Raw genomic sequence first — 16,946 nt, forward strand, 5'->3', positions numbered from 1 at the left:
AAATGATCTAGTTCAAGTTCAAGCCAGACTATGTCACTCCTCTGCTCTGTAAGTTAGAGTCAAACCCATGCTTCTCAGCCTGCCTTCTCAAGAGTTCCCTTACCTATCACTTGTCCACCTCCGGACATTCTGAATTGTATATTTTATAGCTCTTACAAGTCAAGACTGCTAGAAGTTTTTGCACATGTCATGCTATTTTGTCCTTTCCTTTTTCTCCTCTCCCCTTCCTTTTTTTTTTTTTTTTTTGAGATAGGTTTTCATTATATATCCCAAGCTAGCCTCCATCTTGGCATCCTCCTACCTCAGCCTCCAGAGGTGGCATTATATAGGTGTTCATCACCATAACCAATTTTCCTTCATTTCCTTTTAACTTTTGTTTCTATTGGCCCCTGAATTTGAAATGTCTTTCCTCTACTTGTTAATACAGTGCATGTCTCCTCATTTGTAAAGACCATGCTCCTCCTAGAACCCATTCTTGATTACTACTCCTTAAAATGCTGGACTGCAGGACACTGAAAATATCTGTCTCCCCATTAGATTATAAGGACATTTGGAGCTAGGCATTATCCTTTATTTATTTTTATAACCTCAGTTCCTAGTCAGAGCAGTAGCTCAAGGTATGTTTGTTGAACAGAATCAAACCACATTGTCTCCTCTGTGTGCTAAATATTACTTAACTCTTCCGGCTGAAAAAAACAGAGGACAAAAAGCTCTGTATAATATTACATTTTTAGAGACAGCTCCACTCTTGTTTCCAACTAGCAGGCAGAGCACCTTCTGTTTCTATGATCAATTTGTCAACTAAATCCACATGAGTCTTTTTGTAGACTATGAATTTACCAAAGAAATATAATTAAGAAAAACATCACCTGCAGCAAAAGTCTTCCCTACCACCTGCAAGGATAAAGCCAGAGGTTTCACAACATTCTTATTCCGGGTCAGGTCCTGAGCTCCACTTAAATTGATTGCAGAATTAGCTGGACTGAGAACCGGTGAATCTTTAAAATGAAAGAGGTTATATAGATTAGCAACCACTTACATATGCAGGAAAGAAGTTAATTCAACAATTATACATTAAGAAAGATCATAGTGTAGGATTCAGTTTTTACTTTGAACTGATCTGATTTTTAGAGATGTCAATTTCTCTGTATTCAGTTTTAATTATTTTTATTTATATTTGACTCAAAATTTACTGTGTGTAAGAGACTATTCTAAGCACTTCAAAAGGATAGTTTTAATGTTTTGGCACAGCTACTGAGGAGTAACAGAGAAGAAAAGTAAGCTTCTTCAGGAGGGACAGGCTTCTCCATGGTAATTACCTCTAAAAGATTCTTTTCTGTTATTTTACAGTCTGAGCATCTTTTGAGATAGATAATAAAACTAATTACAGCGATTATCTTTGTGTGGGGGCTGGGCATACAGAAATGAGATAGGATGGAGAAACCGACTATATATACATGTATATTTATATATGAATATATATGTTATATAAAGCATATTATATATATAATATAATATAATATATAGTATATATAATTATATATGAGTATACATACATTTATATTTATATATGTATATATATATTCACACATAGATTTTTTAAATTCATTTTGGGGGGGGGCTGGTCATGGGGCCTGAACTCTGGGCCTGACACTGTCCCTCAGCTCTTCAGCTCAAGGCTAGTGCTCTACCACTTGAGCTACAGCACCACTTCTGGCTTTTTCTGTTTATGTGGTGCTGAGGAATTGAACCCAGGGCCTTATACATGCAAGGCAAGCACTCTACCACTGAGCCACCTTCCCAGCCCTCATACATAGATTTTTTAAATGAAGTATTTCCTAGTAGTGGGAAAAATGATCTTCTTAAATGATAAAAAAGTTACATGTAGATTCATTACTAATATCAACCTAATTCCTAACTCCAGGAGACATATCTCAAGCCCTGTCATACTGAATTCTACTGTTCCCTGTTATTCAGAGATGAGTATTTTTGAGCACTTACTACATATCAAGAACTTTGCTAAGATCTACAGTAAAATGACAAACAAGATGAGAACTGTACTTGCATGTATTTTTTTCCTGTCTGTACTCTTCTGTACTGTACTGTTCATCTCTGTCTGTTCTTTCACACTTGTATTTGTCTCTAGACAATCTGAAAAGATGCCATGGTTTCACTTTGAAAACTATTTTTCTTCGCATTACTTGTCTTTATTTCAACTACAAATTATAGAAAAATCAGAATGCACAATGAAACACTAGGTAAGGTCAAAGTGAATTTTCCAAAATGTAAGTCCTATTGTATTATTCCCTAATATCTACCACTTTGAAATATTTGTTAGTAAATGTATTGTGCTTGGTGGCATTTGCATATTTAGCTTTTACCTGAGTGGTTTTGTTTATTTGGCAATAGTTATAAAGGTCCAAGATGTGATTTCTTGTCTTGTTCAGCAAAATTTGAAAGATCTGCTTTGAGACTACTATCCAGTATATAATCTGGTGCTTAGGAAGAGGCTGGTAACTTAGCATCTGTATCTCTCCAAAGCCAAATTCTCTACAAGTGATTTATATCCATTTAAGGGTGTGTGTGTGTGTGTGTGTGTGTGTGTGTGTGTGTGTGTGTGTGTGTGTGTGTGTGTGCGTGCGTGTGCGTGTAAATTCCTTGCACCAAGTTATAGCTCTGCTCTCTATGTGGTTTGTAACTTCTTGTTTCTTCCACTAGGTCATGTCTTCAAGGGCATTTCCCAGTTCCTGCTATAATGACTGTCACAATATGATTGGAGATATAGATGGGGGACAAAATACTGTCCTTATTTTCTTTATGCAATAGTTCAGTTACTCCTTAGATTACAATTCCTGGGGGCAAAATCCTTTTTGAATAAAAGGAACTAAATAAGTAATGAATACAGAATTTGGATTTTGATTTGCCATTTGCTAGCTCTCCCCCAATATGAATCCTGATTTGACTTTGTTTCATGATCAACAAAGATGGTACTTAAAACTCATAGTAACGGAGTCTGGAGGAAGATAGCAGAGAAGAAGCTGGAGGTTAAACAAGTTCTTGCATAAAAAGCAGTTTTAGTGTGCCAGTGAACAGTCCTAGGCACACTTGTGTGCCATCACAGTACAGGGTGTTTGGCTAAAGAGGAAAAATCCAGACAGCTTGGTCTTGATCTGAGCATTTGCCAATGTCTGCAGTGGTGGTGGTGGTGGCTGCTGCCTAAGCTGCCAAATCAACAGAGAGAGCCTGGAACAGAGGCGCCAGACATGGTGTGAGAGCAGATTCTACACACCACCAGCAAGAACTGACAAAGAGCAGAAATCTTCATCCTGCTGATTGCAGACCAGGGATGGCCCAGAAAATGAGAGGCTACTGTGAGTACACCCAAGACATCCTCACTCCTTCAAACCGAGCAGCAGTGGGAAAGTACCCCCTCCCTCACCACCGGAGATGAACTCCATCTTTGATACTGACAAAGGCCCGGCTACGCAGCTAGCTCCAACTCAGGCCTTGGAAGAAAACAATAAGAGACATTCACCAGGTCACAGGAACTTGACCTGACCACCAGGCTCAGCTCCACCCAGGGGAAAGTTGCCCTTCACAGGCAGAGCAATCTCTACCCCCAAAGGAGTGGCTTTCTTCACTGGATAAACAGAGCCAGAGGCTGCCCCTCCCCACTGCAGTATAAACAGCAGGAGGGGTAAAAGATAAACAACTGAAACTCAGTAAACATAAATCCTGAGAATGACTCCAGGCTGGGCTCTATGAGTATCTCAGGAGCTAGCCCCTCAGGGAAAAAGCTACTGATTGCTGATAGGCCTCAATCCTACCCAGTACCTAGCCTCATCACAGCAACTCCAAGCTAGAGGAAACAGCCATGTCCCTCTTTTGTGATACTCAAAGCAGATCTCCCTCCCACTGAACTAGCCTGGGAGGAGGATCACAAAGTCCTGGGTAAGGCAGAACTTCTTTCTGCCTGCTCAAACAAACTGACTTAAGAAACCAACCAAGCCACAGGCAAACCAAACACCACAAGAAAACCAGAGACTCCACCAAGAGATTGGTTATGAACACAGGGGAGATACAAGATCTTCCCCTGACCCCCCCAAAAAAAATCAAAGAACTTTTTTCTACCTAATTAAAAAAATTTTTAACAATTGTTTTCTGTTTTTCTTTCATAATTTTTATTTTAGGTGTGTGTGTGTGTGTGTGTGTGTGTGTGTGTGTGTGTGTTTGATCTCTTTTAACCTTCTGGTCCTTTTTTTTTTTTGGCGTGACTTAATTGATGTTCTGCTCACCCCCAGATATATACCTGTTGTTGATTATTAGACCTTATCCTTCATTGTGTACATACTTAATTCAGAAATTGATTACTCATTTCACAACCTCTTAGGCTTAACTTCTTTAATAGCAGTATTATTTCTTTATACCTATATAATCTTTAAGTATTCCATTTTAATTTTTTTTATTTTTTCATTTTTCCTTTTTATCTCTCTCCTCTCATCCTGTCTTTTTCTTCATTCAGTATTATTTCTTTATACTTGCATAATTTTTAAGTGTTTTATTTTTTAAATATAAATTTTTGTTTTTTCATTTTTTTCTTGTTTATCTCTCTCCTTTCATTCTGTTCTATCCATTTCCTCTCTGAGATTAGGACTTGATTAAATTCATTCTTTCCTTTTACCTCTACACATCCCTCTAATCCTATTTTTCCCCACAATTCTCCCTAAACCTATTAATCTTTGGCCTGCTGAATCCCTCTTTGATGTTCTTAGCCCATTAATCCATAGTTGTTTGATGTTGAATACATTGTATCTGTTGAACTAAATTGTATCTGCAGGTATTTTGACTCTGCAACTACAGGACTCTGATTGATGCTTGCCTTAAAATAGTGTTCTAGCATGAAATTGGTGTTACTTTCATGCCAAACGGGCAGAACAAGCTGGAGAAACACAAGAAAAATGGCAAGTGCAGGTATCTCAACTCCCACTCATGATAGGTGACAGAACAGTTAATGAATAATCCAAAGGAGAGTTCCCAAAAAGCTCTACAAACACTACTGGTAAACAAGGTGAATGAAAAGATTGAAAACTTGCAAAGGACTCAGTGTGAGCACAACAGGGAACGAGGTGAGGGTAACCAAAGATTAATACAGGCACTTCACAAGCATGATGAGGCTAACCAAAAATTAATACAGAGCAGGCTGAGAACAGTCAAAGAGTAATACAGGAATTGTGTGAGTGTGAGGAAGCTAATCAAAGAGTAATACAGGAATTATGTGAGTTGGACAAGAATAGACAAAGATCAATAGAGGTATTCATGGAATCCATAAACAGACAGCTGAAAGAATCCAGGGAGACACAAAGTGAATGCTGAATGGAGCCCATCAGAAGGAAAGGGAATCCAATGAAACCATAACCAATCAACTAAGGGATTTGAGAATAAACACTGAACACCAAATTAAGGAAGTAAAGAAGTCCATACAAGATCTAAAACAAAGCTCCAAGAAAGACTTTGAAGCCAGCAAAGCCAACCAATTAGAAGGAAAGAAAATAAAAAACAAAGTAGAAAGTCTTGACAGTAGGTTAGACCATGCAGAAGATTGAATATATGGGATTGAAGACAGCATAGATATTATAGAGAAAGAACGTACAACTATCCAAGACAAATCCAAGAAATATGATAGATCTATTCAACATTTAGGAGACACCATCAGAAGGCCTAATCTGAGGATAATGGGTGTAGAGGAGCACCTAGAGTCAGAAGTTAATGGTCTCGAAAATTTATTTAACAGGATTCTAGCAGAGAACTTCCCAAACATGAAAAAAATAGGCCTATTCAGATACAAGAAGCTTTTAGAACCCCAAATAGACCAGACCAAAACAGGATATCCCACTGTTAAAATACACACAGGATCAATTCAGACCAAGGAAAGAATCCTTAAAGCTGTCAAAAAGAAAAGATCAATCACATATGAAGGGAAATCAATTAGAATAACCTCAGGTTTCTCAGCAGAGACAAAGCAAGAAGAGCCTGGAATGATGTATGCCATGCCCTAAAGACAAACAACTATCAACTAAGAATACTGTACCCAGCTAAATTCTCCTTCATCACAGAAGGCCAAATAAAAACCTTCCATAGCAAAGAAAAACTGAAACAATATAGCTCCACCAAACTAGCCCTACAAAAGATACTTAAAGATGTCCTACACATAGAAAACCAACAAGAACACAAAAAAGGCCAAGAAACCACACCCAAACTGAAAATCCAAGAACCACAAGAAGAACACAGTTGTCATAGCCCCCAAGAAGGTAGATAACATGGCAGGAACTACCAAACACCTTTTAGTCCTAACTCTCAATATTAATGGATTTAACTCTCCAATTAAGAGACATAAACTGTCTAGTTGGATTAAAAAGCAAGAGTCTTCTATCTGCTGCCTTCAAGAATCACACTTTGCTCATGAAAACAAACATATTCTGAAAGTGAAAGGCTGGAATAAAATCTACCAGGCAAACGGCCCCCAGAAACAGGTGGGAGTTGCAATCTTAATATCAGATAAAATAGACTTCAAGTTAAATTTAGTGAAAAGAGATAAAGAAGGTCACTACATACTAATTAAGGGATCTGTCCTTCAGGAGGATATTATAATTCTAAATATCTAGTCACCAAACAAGGGAGCACCCAAATTTATCCAAGAAACACTACTTTCCCTCAAATCTCACATAGATCCAAAGACATTAATTGCTGGGGACTTTAACACACCACCATCCCCACTAGATAGATCAACCCAGCAAAAACTCAACAGAGATACTGCAGATCTAAATAGATCAACTAGATTTAACAGACATCTACCGAACATTTCACCTAGCAGCATCAGAATACACATTCTTCTCAGCAGCACATGGAACTTTTTCCAAAATAGACCACATTTTAAGTCACAAAGCAAATTTTTCCAAATTCAGAAACATTGAAGTTATGCCATGCATTCTCTCAGACCACAAAGGAATAAAATTAGAACTCAACACCAAAAGCCACCAAAGAAAATCCGGTAGCATGGAGGTTGAACAACACACTGTTGAATCACCAGTGTGTCATGGAAGAGATTAGAAGGAAATTCAAATGTTCATTATATTCAACAAAAATGAACACACAAATTACCAGCTCCTCTGGGACACAGCAGTTTATAGCTCTGAGGTCCTACATCAACAAATTGGAGGGATCTGAAAACAATAATTTAATGAGATATCTGAACCTCTTTGAAAAAGAGCAGCAAGTTAAGCCCCAATCCAGTAGATGGAAAGAAATAATTAAAATTAAATCAGAATTAAATGAATTAGAATAAAAAACAGAAAGAATTAACAAAACAAAGAGTTGGTTCTTCGAAAAAATTAACAAAATTGACAGACCCTTAGCAAATCTTACCAGAAAAAGAAGAGAACACACCCAAATAAACAGACTCAGAGTGGAGAATTGAAACATCACCACAGAAACAATCAACATTCAGAACATTATTATTTTTTATGGCTTTATTGATTGATTGAATTTAAAAGGGATGGGGGGGGGGATACAGTTACATAAGGTATGAGTACATTTCTTTTTAAACACTGTTAACCATTCCCTCCTTTTCTCCTGCTTACAGCTATGGCTTTTATTTAAGGGTAATTGAGGAGGCATTACAAAATAAGCTGTAAAAATGGAAATGGGCAAACACTTGAGAACCACTGGTTAAGGCTTAGTAAAAGGCTGCTCACTGGAGCTGAGCCCTCATGCTAGGTCAGAGAAGGAAACACTTGCTGTTGTTGTTTTTTGTCAGTTATAGGGCTTGAACTCAGAGCTTGGGCACTGTCCCTGAGCTTTTTTATTCAGGGCTAATACTCTACCACAAGCCCTAGTGCCACTTCCAGCTTTTTCTGAATCTTTTATTGGAGGTAAGAATTTATTGGGGGGGGGCTGGGAAGGTGGCTCCATGGTAGAATGCTTGCCTTGCATGCATGAGGCCCTGGGTTCGATTCCTCAAGCACCATATAAGCAGAAAAAGCCAGAAATGGCACTGTGGCTCAGTGGTAGAGTGCTAGCTTTGAGCTGAAGAGCTGAGGGACAGCGCCCAGGCCCAGAGTTCATGCCTCACAACTGACAAAAAATAGATAGATAGATAGATAGATAGATAGATAGATAGAATTTATTGGAGATAAATACTTTCCTGCCCAGGCTGGCTTCACAATGCAGTCCTCAAATCTTAGCCTCCTGAGTAGGTAGGATTACAGGCATGAGCCACAAGGGCCTGGCTAGGGAACACTTCCCCCAACCCCTTCAGTGGTTGGGACTTGAACTCAGGGCCTGGCTCTTTTTGTTCAAGGCTAGTGCTCTACACTTTGAGCCACAGTGCCTGGCTAGGAAACACTTTTTGTTCTATTTGTTTTCTGCATTCTACCTTTACTCCAGGGCTTAACATTACATTTTGCTTCACTGGTCAATGTGGCACTGGAGTGTAGCTCTGGCAGAGCACAACATTCAGAACATTATTAGGGAATACTTCTTTATGCTAATAAGTTTGAGAATCTGGAAGAAATGGACAATTTCCTAGCAAATAATTAAACAAAATTAAACCAGGATGAGTTAAACCAACTTAACAGGCCCATATCAACCAGTGAAATAGAAACAGAAATAAGATACCTCCCATCTAAGAAAAGCCCAGGACTGGATGGATTTACAGCGGAATTCTACAAGGCCTTCAAAGTAGAACTCACACCAATACTCCTCCAACTTTTCAATGAAATTGAAAGAGAAAGTTCACTACCAAACTCTATGAAGCCATCATAACTCTCATTCCAAAACCAGGCAGAGACTCATCAAATAAAGAGAACTATAGACCTATTTCTTTGATGAACATTGATACAAAACTTCTCAACAGAATTTTGGCCAATCGACTTCAACAATTCATCCAAAAAATCATACAATATAATCAAACAGGATTCATTTCAGGGATAAAAAGCTGGTTCAATATACATAAATCAATTAATATAATTCATCACATCAATAAGAGCAAAGATAAGAACCACAGGGTTATCTCAATAGATGCAGAAAAAGCATTTGACAAGATCCAACACCCCTTTATGATGAAGGCTCTGGAAAAACTAGGAATCCACGGAACATTCCTCAATACAATAAAGGTTGTATATGACAAATCTACAGCCAGCATTATACTTAATGGTGAAAAACTAAAGCCATTTCCTCTAAACTCAGGAATCCATAAGGATGTCCACTCTCTCCCCTTTTCAATTTAGTATTAGAATGCCTAGCTTCAGCAAAAAGACAACATGCAAACATAAAGGGGATCCAAATAGGGAAAGCTGAAGTAAAACTCTCCCTCTTTGCAAATGACATGATCTTGTATTTAAAGAATACCATGGACTCCACTCCCAAATTACTCAGGCTGATTTGAAACTTTGGCAAAGTAGCAGGGTATAAAATTAGCCCTCAAAAATCAACGGCTTTCTCCATGCCTACAACCACTTCACTATGTCTCATTTAGTTCACTGGTGAGGTGTCACATACAAGCTTGCTAGAACATTTGCCTAACTACCAAACGGGACTTCCTAGAGTTGAAGAAGGATACACAAAGGTGCCCTGGCTCCCCGAAGTGGAGTGAAAGGGGCTGTAACTTGGTGTGGGGCATGAGGAAGTTTCTAACACCCCAGGGAAGAGAAAGGATTTCTTGGTTAAAGTAGTATGTGCTAGCTTGGTGAATCATTTATGTCCAACCCTGGGAATAAAGGACTTACAAGATGAAAAAAAAAAAATCAACGGCTTTTCTGTATGCCAATAATGAGAAGAGCACGGCTGAAATCAGGAAAGCAACTCCCTTTGTAATAGCCCCACAAAAAATAAAATACCTAGGAATTAACTAAGGAAGTGAAGGATCTCTATGATGAAAACTTTAAAAACCTGAAAAAGGAAATCAAAGCAGAACTTAGGAAGTGGAAAAACCTCCCATGTTCCTGGATCAGAAGGATCAACATCATGAAAATGGCAATACTTCCCAAGGCTATCTACAAATTCAATGCAATATCTATCAACATTCCAACCTCATTCTTCAATGAAATAGAAGCAATCCAAAAATTCACATGGAACAATAAAAGACCCCAAATAGCAAAAAAAAAAAAAAAAAAATCCTTAACAGAAAGAATAGTGCTGGAGGAATATCAAATTCCAAATTCCACTACAAAGCCATAGTAATCAAAACAGCTTGGTACTGGCACAAGAACAGACCAATGCATACACAATCATGCATATAAACACAAACTGACTAAAGGATGGTATATTTAGGGGAGGAATCCAAAGGTGTCACTCCTCTGAACAACTAATATACTGCTTATCAAAATGGATATCGGGAAGCAGCAACATAAAAAAAAAAAAAAAAAAAAAAAAAGAACAGACCAATGGAATAGATTTGAAAACCCAGAAATGAACCTACAGACCTATAGCCATCTAATCTTCGATAAGAGAACTAAAAAAATAAAATGGAAGAAAGACAGTCTCTTCAGTAAATGGTGTTGGCAAAATTGGTTAAACACCTGTAGAAAACTAAAGCTAGATCTTTATATATCACCCTGTACCAGAATCAACTCCAAATGGATCAAAGACCTTGGAGTCAAAGCAGACACCTTGAAAACATTACAGGACAGAATAGGAGAAACCCTAGGTCTCTTTGGCACAGGCCGAAAATTTCTTAATAGAGACCCAGAAACACAACAAATCAAAGAAATGTTGGACAAATGGGATTGCATGAAGCTGCAGAGCTTCTGCATGACAAAGGACATAGCTAGCAAGATCAATAGAAAGCCCACAGATTGGGAGAAGATCTTTACTAGCCATATAACAGACAAGGGTCTCATATCTAAAATATACTTAGAACCCCAAAAATTAAATCCCCCAACAACAAATCTTCAAAGAAACAACTGCCTGATAAATAAGTGGGCTAAAGACTTAAAGAGAAACTTCTCTGAAGAGGAAATAGGAATGGCCAATAGACATATGAAGAAATGCTCAACCTCTCTAGCCATAAAAGAAATGCAAATCAAAACAACATTGAGATTCTACCTCATCCCAGTTAAAATGGCTATAATCAAGAACTCTAATAACAACAGATGCTGGAGGGGATGTGGCCAGGAGAGCACCCTACTGCATTGTTGATGGGAGTGTAAAGTTGTTCAACCACTTTGGAAAGCAGTATGGAGGTTCCTCAAAAGACTCCACATAGAGCTCCCTATGACCCAGCAATCCCACTTTTGGGCATCTACCCAGATGATCACAAGACCATACTAAAGCTACCAGCACAACTATGTTTATTGCAGCATTATTCACCATAGCTAAGATATGAAACCAACCCAGATGTCCCTAAGTTATTCACCATAGCTAAGATATGAAACCAACCCAGATGTCCCTAAGTAAATGAATGGATCAAGAAAATGTGATACATACACACACACACACACACACACACACACACACACACACACACACACATACATATACATACACACACACACATACATACATACATACATACATACAATGGAATCCAATGCCTCCATCAGAAAGAATGACATTGCCCCATTTGTTAGGAAATGGAAAGACTTGGAAAAAATAATATTAAGTGAAGTAAGCCAGGCCCAATGAAACATAGGTCCCATGGTTTCCCTTATTTGCAATAACTAGTATAAGTCTGGGGCAAGCAGAAAAGGTCAAAAGCTATGTACATATGACCAGATAAGATGATGTTAAGCAAAATGAACCCCAAGATAGGGACACAAGTGGTTTTTTTCTTTCTTGTTATTGTTTCTAACATAGTTATAATGTACCATGTGATTTTTTTGTTTCTTTGTATGTTCCTTCCCCACAGTATAACCCCTGTTTTCACTGTATTTGATGTCTGTGTCCTGCATCTTGTATATACACTTCTCTAATTTGGGGAGGGGAAGGGAAAAAACAAAATGCTTAAATAAGGATACAGGTTGGCCCATTGTAACAAAGAGATGTACAGACACTATGTTGAAAAACAAACTTTACAATTTGGGGGGGATTGTATTTGTGGAGGTGGGAGGGAAGGGATGGTAGGGGAAAAACAAAGGAGGAGGTAACAATGCTTGATAGGAAATGTACTCATTGCCTTGCTCATGTAACTGTAACCCCTCTGTACAGCATTTTGAATAAGTGCCTAGAATATGGTAGATATTCACTAAGTGTTTTTGTTAAATCTTGTTAAGAGTTTTCTTAAGAGCTCAAGACTATGAACTCAACTCTTTCCATCTCTTGGGCAAAGAGTCTAAGTAATTAGTTTTATAGCAATTTATAAAATGTAGATGCTGTAACAATTTGCTTCCTCTTCCTCTGCTCTTCTCCCCCCCCCCCACCCCCTGCATCCCTGTCCCTGCTTCCTTCTCTTCCTTCTTTTCTTTTCTTTTTCTTTTCTTTTTTTTTTGCCAGTCATGGGGCCTGAACTCTGGGTCTGGGCACTGTCCCTCAGCTCTTCAGCTCAAGGCTAGCGCTCTACCACTGGAGCCACAGTGCCACTTCCGGCTTTTTCTGTTTATGTGGTGCTGAGGAATTGAACCCAGAGCCTCATGCTTGCAAGGCATGCACTCTACCGCTGAGCTACCTTCCCAGCCTTCTTTTTCTTTTTAAGACAGGGTATTGCTATGTAGTTCAGGTTGGCCTTAAACTCATGACTCATGACTCTCCTGCCTCAGACTCCAAAGTGCTGTTTTCTTGAGTAAATTTACCCTAGGCCTAGTCTCACATTCAAAAAGGCCTGGAACTTCTTGTCTTTCTTTCTTTCCCTAGTAGATGGAATTACAAATATATGTCACTATGACAAGTTTTTAATAGGTTTTTATTTATTGAGTACAATTATTCTGTATGCTTTACAAAAATTTTCTGCTAGGCTGTAGATTGCCTTTATTCTATTAATAGTACCTTCTGAACAGAAACTTTTATTTTAATATTTTTTATTGTAAAGATACTGTACAGAGGGGTTACAGTTACTTGAATAAGGTAATGAGTACATTTCCTATAGAGCATTGTTATCTCCTTTGTTTTTCCCCTATCATCCCTTCCCTCCAACTTCCCTAACTCCTCCCTCCCCCACCCCCAAGTTGTAAAGTTCATTTTCAACATAATGTATTGTACATCACTTTGCTACAATAGGTCAACCTGTATCCTTATTTCAGCATTTTGTTATTTCCCTTCACCTCCCCAAATCAGAAAAATGTATATAAAAGATGCAGGACACGGGAATAAAATACAGTGAAAACAAAGGTTATACCATGGGGGAAGAACAAACAAAGAAACAAAAAAAAATCATACAGTACATTATAAATACATTACAAACAACAGCAGAAAAGATAAAAACTCTTGTGCCCCTATCTTGGGGTTCACTTCACTTAGCATCATCTTATATGATCATGTGTACATAGCTTTTGATCTTTTCTGCTTGTCCTAGACATATACTACTTATTGCAAATAAGAGAAACTATGGGACTTATGTTCCTTTGGGCCTGGCTTACTTCACTGAATATTATTTTTTCCAAGTCTTTCCATCTGAAAAGAAAACCTTTTAAGTGTCAGTGATATCGTATTTATCAGCTTGTGTGTTTTTTTTTAATAGATTGGCTTTTGATACTATATTTAATTTCTTTTTTTGCTAACTCAAAGCACAAAACCTTTCCTATTTTTTCTCCTGTAAATTTTATAGTTTTAGGTGTAACATTTTGGTATGTGACCCATTTGACTTACTTCTTTTTACTGTAGATGTTTTTATTCTAATAATGTATTTTTCTCTTTTGTTATATATAACCAGATAGAATTTTCATATGTGGTATCAGATATGGATCAAAGTCATCCCATTCCATATAGATATCCAATTGCTCCAGTACCTTTTTTTTAAAGTAGTCTCGGGACTTGAACTCAGGGCCTGGGCACTATCCCTGAGCCTCTTCGTGCTCAAGGCTACCACTTGAGCCACAGCACCACTAGTTCTGAGTAGTTTATTGGAGAGAAGAGTCTCAAGGACTTTTTTACCCTGGCTGACTTTGATTGGTGATCCTCAGATCTCAGCCTCCTAAGTGGCTAGGATCTCAGGCATAAGTCACTGGCACCTGGTGCTCCAGCACCATTGGCAGAGGTCTATCCATTCTTTAATGCATTGTCCTTCGGTCTTCAATCAGTTGTACTTTAATGTGTTTATTTCTAGACTTCTATCCTATCCCATTAATCTATTGATCTGTGCTTATACTAGTACTGTAACTTTATAATACGGCTTGTTAGCTTTCTTTTCTGGAATTATTTTGAGTATTTTAAATCCTTTCTACTTACATATGAAATTTAAAGCTGCTGTCAATTTCTACCCAAAAAACAAAACCTGTGAAATGTATTGAATTAACAGGGAACTTTGGAGTGTACTGATATGTTAACAATATTGAGTTTTCCTATCCAAAAACAAGTTATCTAGTTTTATTAGGCTTTCTAATGACTTTCAACAATGTCTTCTAGTTTTCAGAGTACAGTTTCTTCATATCTTTGATCACATTTATCCCTTAATTTTTCATATCTGTGACTATTATAAGTTGTATGTTTATTTTAAAAATTTAAGATAGCTCACTATTGACATACAGAAATACAATTAATATTTGTATATTGCTTTTAGATCTTATAATATCATTTAGTTATAGTTCTAGGTTTTTGTTTTTATAGATTTGTTTTTATAGATTTCATTGAATTTCTACATAGATAATCGTGTGATCTGGGAGTTAAGGTAGTTTTGTTTCTATGAATAAGGATACTGTTGTCCTATGCTAGCCTTAGCTAGATCAAGAGTATGAAGAATTGAAAGAGTCTGCCTTCGCTTTCCAACAAGAGACCTCCCTAGGAGCTGGCTGAGATAATCTTTCAATCTCTGTAGCTATAGGTGATATAGTTAAGCCCTTCTCCCCCCCCCCCTACAACCACATTGCTTTTCTGCCACCCCACCCCTGCTTCACACTGCTTTGCCTTATTTCATTTCTGAAAAGATGTTTTTACTGAGTGGGGTTCTATCCTTGTCTATTCTTTGCTTTCAACACATTAAAGATGTTGCTCTATTGCCTTCCTATTTATCTTGTTTCCCATGAGGAAATAAGATGTCATGTTCATTTTTGTTCTTCTGCATATAGCATGCATGTTATATGACATGACTTGTCTCAAGAGTTTTGTTTTTTTGTTGATTCTGAACAATTTTATAATCATATGCTTTGGTATAGTTTTCCTAAAATCATGTTTCTTGGGCTTGGAAGACACTGAAATTCTTTTATTTGTGGCTTTTTAATTTTAATAAAGTAATAATTTAAATAAAGTAATGAATAATTTTTGTTTTCCCAATACTCATGCCTTCAGACACTTCAACTACCAGTACATTAGGTTGCTTGTAGCTGTCTCATAGCTCACTGATACTTTTTTTTGGGGGGGGGGATCATAGGGCTTGAACTCAGGGCCTGGGCGCTATCCCTCAAAGTCAGCACTTTACCACTTGGAGCCACAGCTCCACATCTGGTTTTCTGTTGTTTAATTGGAGAGAAGAGTCTCAGAGACTTTCCTGCGGGGGCTGGTTCTGAACCATGATCCTCAGATCTTAGATTCTTTTCATTAAAAAAATTTTTTTTCTCTCTGGGTTTTATTGTAGATAGTTATTTATACTAAACTTTTCTTCCACAATAATTGTTTTGTTAATCTTATCCAGCATGTTTTTTTTTTAAACAACTCAAGCATTATAGTGCTCATTTCTAAAAGTGTGACCTGAAACTTAAAAAAAAGCTTTCAGATCTACTTAGAAAACTGGAAGTGGCACTGGGGCTCAAGTGGTAGAGTGCTTGCCTTGAGTTGAAGAGCTCATGGACAGCACCCAAGCCCAGAGTTCAAGCCTCACAAATGCCAAAAAAGAAAAGAAAAGGAAAGGAAAGGAAAGGAAAGGAAAGGAAAGGAAAGAAAAGGAAAGAAAAGAAAAGAAAAATATATAATGAACTATAAAATTTGTTTTGGAATGGATGTGTGGTTCAAGTGGTTAGAGTACCAGTCTAGCAAATGCAAGGCTCTAAGTTCAAACTCCTATACCACAAACAAAACAAAACAAAACAAACCCTCAAAGCCTAAAAATAAAACAAAGGAAGAAAGCCTGTATTTATGTTCTCTGTTGATTCTAGAATCTGTGTCAGTTCTGAGTTGGTATGGATTGATCAATTAGTCTTCTAGATATCAGCTATGTCATCCTGCCTGTTGGAATGCCTGGTAATCTTGAATTGGATATTATACATTGGTAATTTTACCTTATTGGGTGCTGGTTATTTGTGTATTGTTACAAATATTCTGTGGGGTTTTTTTTGGTCGGTCATGGGTCTTGAACTCTGGGCCTGGGCACTGTCCCTCAGCTCTTCAGCTCAAGGCTAGAGCTCTACCACTTGAGCCACAGCACTACAACCGGTTTTCTGGTGGTTAATTGGAGATAAGAGTCTCATGAACTTTCCTGTCCAGGTTGGCTTTGAAATGCGATACTCAGATCTCAGCCTCCTGAGTAGCTAGGATTATAGGCGTGAGCCACCAGTGCCCGGTTTCTTACAAATACTCTTGAGCTTTCTTCTGGAATCCAATTAAATTATTTGGAAACAATTTGATCTTTAAGGGCAAAAAAGGAGCCATTCACAAGTCTCTAATATTTTGTTTTTATTACACTTGAAGAAGGAAAGACTGAACTATATTAGCAATGTATACATAATGTACATATCCTGGACACATGAAATGAGATGAAAATGGGGAAGGAGAGAAAGAGGCTACTAGCTTTAGGCAGTATTTTTTCTGTTTTTAGGATTTTTGTTTTTATAATATTTAGGCAGGATTGGAATGATATTCAGTTTAGGACT

At 37.7% G+C, this 16,946-nt stretch overlaps 1 protein-coding gene across 4 annotated transcripts in view; it reads right to left on the reverse strand.

Moving 5' to 3' along the window:
• Window positions 1–16,946, reverse strand: part of Greb1l (GREB1 like retinoic acid receptor coactivator) — a 258,809-nt gene that overhangs the window by 68,211 nt on the left and 173,652 nt on the right. For all 4 annotated transcript variants that reach the window (XM_070029460.1, XM_070029459.1, XM_070029463.1 and 1 more), the window contains one exon: window positions 870–998. In XM_070029460.1, coding sequence (XP_069885561.1) covers window positions 870–998 — 129 coding nt within the window. The remainder of the gene's footprint in view (window positions 1–869; window positions 999–16,946) is intronic.

Source organism: Dipodomys merriami, unplaced genomic scaffold, assembly GCF_024711535.1.
Source record: "Dipodomys merriami isolate MVZ:Mamm:240054 unplaced genomic scaffold, mDipMer1.0.p SCAF_2, whole genome shotgun sequence".
Classification (NCBI taxonomy): Eukaryota; Metazoa; Chordata; class Mammalia; order Rodentia; family Heteromyidae; genus Dipodomys; species Dipodomys merriami.